General features: G+C 42.9%; 1 protein-coding gene across 6 annotated transcripts; it reads right to left on the bottom strand.

Moving 5' to 3' along the window:
* Positions 1–2065: 2065 nt before the first annotated feature.
* Positions 2066–6031, bottom strand: LOC131223897 (receptor-like protein kinase FERONIA). 6 transcript variants are annotated; one of them, XM_058219466.1, is made up of 4 exons: positions 5890–6005; positions 5461–5480; positions 5274–5346; positions 2066–4991 (listed from the first exon to the last, which is right to left on the bottom strand). In XM_058219466.1, exon 4 carries the CDS (start codon positions 4984–4986, stop codon positions 2302–2304), a length of 2685 nt encoding a protein of 894 aa, XP_058075449.1. In that variant the 5' UTR covers positions 4987–4991; positions 5274–5346; positions 5461–5480; positions 5890–6005; the 3' UTR covers positions 2066–2301. The 6 variants fall into 6 exon arrangements, with proteins under 6 accessions (XP_058075449.1, XP_058075445.1, XP_058075448.1 ...); XM_058219462.1 differs by having other exon boundaries at positions 5224–5346; positions 5890–6004; XM_058219465.1 differs by having other exon boundaries at positions 5430–5480; positions 5890–5981.
* Between the last annotated feature and the right edge of the window lie 2420 nt (positions 6032–8451).

Below are 8451 nucleotides of genomic sequence, written 5' to 3'. Positions count from 1 at the left end.
TTTATTATTTACAGACAGCTGTGATGTCTAGTAGTGCGCAAGGTTTTCAGCCAAAATTAGCAAGTGTCCTATTTGGCTTCACCATGCTATTCTCCTAATTATTCTAAATATTTTTCATGTTGGGCACAACTCCTAAAGCCCAAAGGATAAAGAGTTATACTTAAACTAAAACTTATTATTTACAGTTAAAACGAAATTAAAATGGCAAAATGACTGCCAATCTGATGGTATTTTGCAAATCCAGCTGCACAACTAGGCATAGGGTGGCTAAAGTAGCTCGTTTTATCGAAAATCATATATTTTTTGTGCGATGATGACTCGTTCTGGATTGCGAAATACGTCCCAGATTTAGGGTGTGTTTAATTTCCAAGAGCCCGGGTAAATACCCAAGAAATGGGTAATTATTACCATTCCATCTGTTTGAAAATCCAGGAAAACTTCTGCATTGGGAACCGGTTCATATAGCTATTTAAAATTTTTGGACCTCGGTGATGTATATGATATATCAATTCCTTCCATATGTTTTACCACAATATTTTGAGGCATGAGCCAAAAAATGAGGATGATCCAACACTCAGGTGGCCCACACCAAAAGAAAGAGTGGCCTTACAAAGTTTTTAATGGTAAGTATTCGATTCTTGTTTTCGTATATTCAATTCCTGTTTTCATATGGTTTGGTTTACTTGAGTTTTAGATATACCTCATTTTTTTACTCATACTGTAGATTCAAAAGGCATAATGGATGAACGGCGTAAATAAGCAAAATGCATCACAGTGGGACCATATATATTTTGTAATGTTTCTAATTTCCGTGTCACAAAAGTAAGCAATCAAATCAAGTACCTTGTAAATACATCGAGAAATAATTATTAATCTTTTAAGCAGTATTTACCAGTGCACTGGAAAATCAAACATCAAACAGGCCCTTATGGCATGTTTGGGCGGTGGGAGTAGAAGGGATTAGGTGGGGGTGGGATGGGATTCAAAAAACATAATTATTACCCATAGCAGGGATTATCCCTGTTGTCATGGGATAAGATTAATGCCATACTTTGTTGGTAATACATTGGTACATTGAATGGATATACCCACCATCATTTAAAATTATTGAGAATAACACACGTGTTATATCTAAACCGTTTATTTGTTTTGTAACCTCATTTTATGGCATGGGCCTAAAAATGAAGTAGATCCAAAACTTATGTGGCCCCAAAGAAATTTTCAACGGTAAGTATTCAATCCCCGTTTCTTTCTATGGTGGGGTCCACTTGAGCCTTAGATTTACCTGATTTTTTGGCTCATGCTCTAAAATAATCTCAAAAAATGAGTGGACGGTGTACATAGCCCATACATCATGGTGGGACCTACACAACTTACTAACATTGAGTGAAAATGACACGGGATCCAATGTAAATCCATCTAATCTAACTCCGAGCTTTTCCACTCTTCCTGGAGTGAAATTGGCACAGGACAGATGAATCCCGTCCCACCCAATCCCTTCTAATCCCACTGCCCCAACACGCCCTTAAGGTCTGCTAGAAACCGTTTCCCACCGACTCCAAGTCACTTTATGACACCGTGTCAAAATATCAGTTACTTTAAAAGCTGTGCTATCACGGGTATGAATGCACACAGGTCATCCGTCTCAGTCTAATGGTACGGAGTAGACGGAGTTTCCCAGCGGACTCAATGAGTTTTGTTAATCTTTTACCGAGTCATTTTGTCAACGAATTTCTATACGAGCTTGGCTTGAAATCTTGACGAGTTGAGTTGACTCGCTGAGTATTCAGTCGATCCACTGAACTTTAGAACCATGCATCAAGTGGGCCACACTGTAAAGCCAGAGTGTACTACTGGCCCAAAGCACATGGCCGTCGCACCCACCAAGTGAACCGCCAGGATTTAGGACAAAGATGTCACTTACTCAGAGCAAGGCAACAAGACCGCCACCATGAATCACAACCCGGCAGCAGGGTGGTGCAATCCGTGGATTTTTTATTTTTATTTTTTATTTTTTTAACATTATCATTCCGAAATAGCCTTACGAGCCTGCAACGGTAGAAAATAGAAAACAATATTGTAGCCTTCTCCTCTGCTCTATGAGGGATGAAAAGTGTACGATCCAATACAATATTACAAAGAAAACGCTGCTTGCATATCATACGATTAAAGAAATATGGGCCACTAAATTCCGGTGACGAGTTGATGATCAGAACAGCAACCTCTTACCTAATTCTGCAATTGGCCAGACTAGAGAAACTCCATCATGATGTGATCATGTGTCGTCCACAACCATTGATCTCACCGCCCTTTCGGGTTCATGATCTGAGAGAACACACGGCTCGGAGTCAGCCCATCTGATTCCTCACTTGTGAGGCTCCGTCCGCCTATGCTCATCGACATCCCTGAGTTCCTTGAATCAGGCACATTCCCACTAGGCATGTCCCAGTCTCTTCTCCCAGAGGCTGGGATTGCAAGTGGGGCCTCATCATTTTCTGTGTCCTCTTGGACCCCACCGACCTCCTCTGCACTCTCCTGCAGCCGCAGTGCAAATTCAAGATTCCACAGAACATCCCCCATTGCTGGTCGGTCGATCCCCTGGTCAGCCAAACACTTCTCCGCTGTCTCCGCAAATTTCTTCAAGCACTCTGACGCGATCTTCCCTTTCAGATATGGATCAATGATCTGATCGAGCACACCCTTCTTCTGGCAATGCAGGGCCCACTCGGCCAAGCTAACCTGCTCTTTTGGCAATAGATTGTTCAGCACCTGCCGCGCACACAGGACTTCAAACAGCACGACCCCGAATGAGTACACATCAGACTTCTCCGACAACTGCTGCCGGCGGAAGTACTCTGGATCAAGATACCCGAAACTGCCCTTGACGAAAGTGCTGACGTGGGTGTTATCCAATGTGGGTCCTGTCTTTGACAGCCCAAAATCTGAAACCTTCGCGACCCACTTATCATCAAGGAGGATGTTGGTCGTTTTGACATCCCGATGGATGATGCTGTGCTTGGCCCCGGTGTGGAGATAGTACAAGCCACGGGCAGCACCGATGCAGATCTCAAGCCTCTGCCTCCATGGGAGGGGAGGCTTTAGAGTCTTGTAGAGGTGTTCACGGAGGGTCCCGTTGGCCATGTAATCATAGACGAGGATCATCTCACAATTCTCCTCACAGTAGCCAATCAGAGATACAAGGTGGCGGTGGCGGAGCTTTGAGAGCATCTCAATCTCGGTCTGGAACTCATGCATCCCCTGCTCTGAGAGAGGGTTCCCGCGCTTGATCGCAACCTTAGTGGACCCACCATCGATGGTGCCCCTGTAGACCTTGCCGAACCCACCCACTCCAAGGAGGAGGGTATCATCGAAGTCATTAGTAGCGATCTTGATCTCAGCAAATGAGAAGTGCCGGCAAAGGTTCGCAGGAAGTGATGATGCGTGGCTTCCAGTGGCGTTGGTCTTCGCTGAACCTGCAGAGTGGGAATTGCTTTGCACTGAAATTGGTTGCCATAAGGATGGCCCATCACTGGGGCGGGAATCCTTCTGTCGTTTCAAGCGACGACGGAAAACAGCCAAGGCAATACAGAAGAGAGCGACAATAGCAATGGCACCCACCACACCTCCTACAACGACTGAAGTGGAATTCCCAGATTGCCGTGACTTGTTAGACAGATTGGTACGCACTTGAGGTTGTGGATGTAGCACAGGATTAGGCCCTCCAAGATTGCCAGTCGTGTCGTTCAATTTAAAGATCTCGATGCCATTTAGGATTGAATCGAAATACTCCGATCCGATTAGTACGTTCGGAGTGAGTGCAACCCACAGATCTAGTGTGGGGCCTGAAGGAATAGTAATGGCATAATCTCTATAGACTGGGACCCCGTTGGTCTGACCACCCCAAACAAACACGTCAGCCTCTGTTTCAGCCGTCAGATTTTGGATGAAGATTTTAAACACCAGCTGATTCACCTTATTTATGTATGGGCGGAACTCACAGAAATGAAGCCTGACCAGGTATGTGAACCCCGCATCGACCGTAAAATACCACGTAAGGTTGTAGTTCTGGTTAACCTTTGGGTTAGGACCCATTGACCGCGCAGTTTCGTAGACTTCCATCGGTGCAGTGTAGGATGGGACATCGTCTGTGTATTCAAAGGTTTTGCTCAAATTCCATAAGGACGTGACGCCAGACGCAGCGCCATAAATGTTTGGAGTGTCATCGGACCACGTCCGGAACAAAGAGCTGGAATCCTGGTTGCCTGATATATCCTTTCCACCTACGTTAAGCCGGATGACTGTCTGAAGGGCGGTGTCATTCCGAACCTGGTACCTGGTTGATGGTAGCCCTTCATCAAGGATGACTGTGGCAGTTCGAGAGAAGATATTAGGCATCGAGACAATCTCAATCCCATTCACGAAGGCATAGGCATTGGGGATATTTGGAGATGGGTTGAAGGTTAAATTTAAGAATCCGTCTACCGTGTTAATGGAGAATTCCCTTGTGAGACGATCATCTTTCAGGGCTTCTGCAGTGATGTAGGAGCTGAAGTTGCGGAGGAGGGTATAATTATCCACGCTGACGGAGAAGATGGCATTAGCCGCATTGAAACTGGAGTAATTTGCAGGGTAGAAGTAGAGGCGGATGAATTTCCAGCCGGCGGTGACAGGGAAGGTGTAGGTGTACTGGGAATGAAATATACGAGCGGTCATGTAAGGAACAGAGGGCACAGAGTTCTGCGTACTGGCCTTGGAGATCTCTGTGTTTTGAGAGGAAGGTGCGTATTTTGACCCGACATCACCTGTCCAGCTGCGCCCATCAGATAGCTGAGAAGAACTTTCCCCGCAGTTCAGGAGGATTAGTTTAGGAGATCCGTAATCCGGGGGCGGCATATTATCGGTAGCCGCTGAGATTAGATGAAGGAAGAAACAGAAGCAGAGCAAAGTAGACATGCAATAGAGATTGTTTTCGCTGGCCTTATCCATGGTCGCTGAAACAGGGAAGAAGAAGAAAAAAAAAGAAAAAAGAAAAACAAAAAAACAGATTTTCAGGGATCGAATAAGTTTGAAGACCCAACAAATGACTGATTTTCCTTCACTTTAAAAATAAATAAATAAATAAATAAATAAATAAATAAATAATCAGATGTTTGATATAAAAATTAAAAAAAATAAAATAAAATAAAATCCCAAATCTAGCAATTCAATGGACAGAGAGCTCACTGAAATCACATATTTTCTCGGATTCGAATCGTGCTCTTTTTTTTATTTACCATAAATCCCAACTCAAAAACCCTAAAATCATCCAAACAAACGAAGAAATCAAGTCTTCAAAGTCAGCTCCATCTGAAACGAGAATCACAGAAAATAAGTCAGCTCCATCTGAAACGAGAATTACAGAAAATCAGCAAGGGAAGAGTGAAATTCACAGAATCGATCAGGTCTGAGATTTCCAAGAACCTTCGAATTAAGGTTTTTACCTGAAAAAAATAAAATAAAATAATAATAATAATAATAATAATAATCAGTAAAGCAGCAACATGAGGTTAGATTTCACAGTAGAAGAATCGAGATTTCAATCTCAGATCCCACAATCTGAAGCTTTTTACTTGAAAACACGAGCTTTAAACCCTACAAACCCAAACTTTCAGTGCAAAACCTCTAGAATCACTAATGAGGTTGGAAAGAAGAGAAATCGGAGTTCCAGAGCGAAATTCCAACGAAAAATGCCGAGAAAACATTCGATCGATCGAAAAGAGAGATTAGAAAGTGAATTTTGCGCTCGCAAACGGGAAAAACTACCGGACGTGTGAGATTTCAAGCTATTTTCAAGAGCTTTTAGAAGATTGAAAACAGCAGAAGTAAATAAAGGAGAGGAAAATAAAATACCTGGAATCGCTGAAAACCGGATTCGGGTATCGGAGGAGATTCAGATGCTTGAGAGAAATGGGGAGTTTGGAAGGAAGGGCTTTGGTTGATTGAGCAGAGCAAAGGAACGACCAAAAGCAGTTGGTTATGTTCTGATTATTTGTACCGTACTGCCTTAATTGTTCAGCGAAATTACAATCAAGTCCTTCATATTTCCACCATATTTTTCAAATGGTCGGTTTTGTACACCGATTTTAGTCTGTACGGGTGGGCCCCACCGACGGGTGATCCGGATTGTTGATTTAATGGCACACAACATGGATACATAATCCAGCAAAATCAAGTTCCAAGTTCCTGTAGCACAGCATTATGGTTAAGATCTTCTAGTCTGAAATTCCTGTAGCATCCCGTTGTGGCCCACCAGATGAACGGTTTTCTACACCACTGCTACAGTGGAGATAGAAATCGCCACCATTCACTCCTGTAGGTGTCTGCTTGATCACCGATATATAATGATGAGCCGTTAAAAATAAATAAATAAATAAATAATAGGAAAACCCATTGACTGTACGCTCAAAATCAGATCAACGAGCTTATTTATTAACCCTGACCCATTTATTGTGGGACACACAAAATAAATGGCTCCAATCACCATTCGTGGCTATACCTACGGGGCAAAATTTTGGTCATCCAAATACAAGACTCCTCAAACTGCCAATGAGCGATCTGGAAGAGATCCACGTCTCTCATCCGGTGGGTCTCAACACAGTGTATGCTTCATGGCCCTAATATCTGCGACGGTCTAATCATCTTGTGAGGCCTATTGGACGAAGATATGGATAGCGATAGAATGATCAACGGTTCTCATTCAACGTATGTAGACCCGTACCAAGAGGGAAACACCTAAATTAACGGCCTGGATCTCCAAAAGACACGCCACACTCTCAAGGGTAGTTTTGGAAGTCCGGGTCTCTGTCAAAGGAAGAAAGAATGCCCACGAGACTTGACCCCTGTTTTGACCCTGGAGTCTTTGCATCGACTTTTCCACGCGCTCTTAGTATGAGATGAGGGAATAATACAGTGCTCGTGATTGTATGGGCACGTCATACAACCTACTTTCCACCATATACATCAGAGGATAAGGTAGATCTGAACCGCCCATCTAAGTAGTATTTTTGTTTTAATGTCCAAAATTTAATATAAATCCAATTAAAAGCTTCAAAAAATAACTTTTACTTCCCTTCTTCTACCAGGTCATACTGTCAACAGCTTTTATCTTTGAGTGATTTTTCAAGCGGATGTCCAGGATCATCTAATTATATCTTTTTTATACTTGGTCTTTCTTTAATGTTATCATTTTACGGAAGGCCCCGATCCATTTTCCCAGCTGTCACGTGTTCTTCGGAGGTATATACTTCGGTATTACGTTAGTGCAGTGTATTTATTACATCATTCATACGTTGAAAAGGCAGGATACTTCTGTTCTCTTTTCAGCTTCCGCAAGGTGGCGCGCACTACCCAATTTCGGAGCAGATACGGTGTATTGTTGTGCCTCTACCTTTTCTGTTTTTTTTGTTGGGTTAGCTTGTTAGTACACACCCATGTTAGTACACACACTCATGTTAGCCACCCCCACTAGGGATCGATACCAAGACTTGTTGTGCCTCCACTTACTTCCTCCACACGTGGCTTACATGGACGTGATCCAAACCGTTTCTTTTATATTCTCAATGGAGAGTGGGACAGATTCCAAAACTTATGATGCTTGGATGATTTTAGCCCCCTCTCTACTTTCATACGAATGGAAATAACAACTAAAAAAAATCAGGGACGGATTCCATTCAGCGAGAAACTTATTACACGGTTAAGATGATCCAATTAGAGCAGTTTTTAGTTGGAAGCCAATCAATACGTGGTTTGGATAATCATAAACTTGTACGGTGCCTGCGGGATAGTGGCGTGGAAATGGCGTTCCTCAATGGGGGCATTAGATGGATATGGACTGCCTGTGGCACCCACCACATGGTCATCCGTCCCTGTGGCACGATGTGCCCAAACTCTGTGGGGGCATACCGTGGTGTATGTGTTTTCTCTGTGCATGTCATCCGTTTTGCCAGCTTGTTGCAATGCATGAGTAAAAAAATAAAAATAAAAAATAAAAAATTGATGCAGATTCAAAGATTACTTGGACCACACCACAAGAGTCCCTGTTCATGGCTCAGTAGCATACTTAGATTTTAACATTGAGATGATGAGTTCAAGTCTTTATTATGATGCATGTAGGTGTGAGTGTGCGTAGTGAAAAAAGGAAAAAAAAAAGAACTTGGGGAATGATTAAGGAAAACAAAATTTTAAGCTCTATCAGAAACTTCAGGCTACTAAGAAGTTTTCAATGGTCAATGTCCAATCACCACTATTTTTTTTTTTTAATTTTATTTTTTTTGTGGTGTGTTCCATGCCCTAGAACGAGCCAGGAAAAAATAGATGGACGGTGTGAATAGAACACATACATCAACATGGGCTTAGAGAGCTTAGGCCACACCGTGCCACGGGGACATTCCTGTGGCACCCACCACAGTTAAT

The sequence above is a fragment of the Magnolia sinica genome, chromosome 13 (assembly GCF_029962835.1).
Source record: "Magnolia sinica isolate HGM2019 chromosome 13, MsV1, whole genome shotgun sequence".
NCBI lineage: Eukaryota > Viridiplantae > Streptophyta > Magnoliopsida > Magnoliales > Magnoliaceae > Magnolia > Magnolia sinica.
The sequence above is the reverse complement of the archived record's forward strand: the minus strand, read 5'-3'. Positions and strand labels throughout refer to the sequence as shown.

Bases quoted from the DNA above. Each gene is read 5' to 3' on its own strand.
- LOC131223897 (XM_058219461.1), bottom strand. From the start codon at position 4,986: ATGGATAAGGCCAGCGAAAACAATCTCTATTGCATGTCTACTTTGCTC.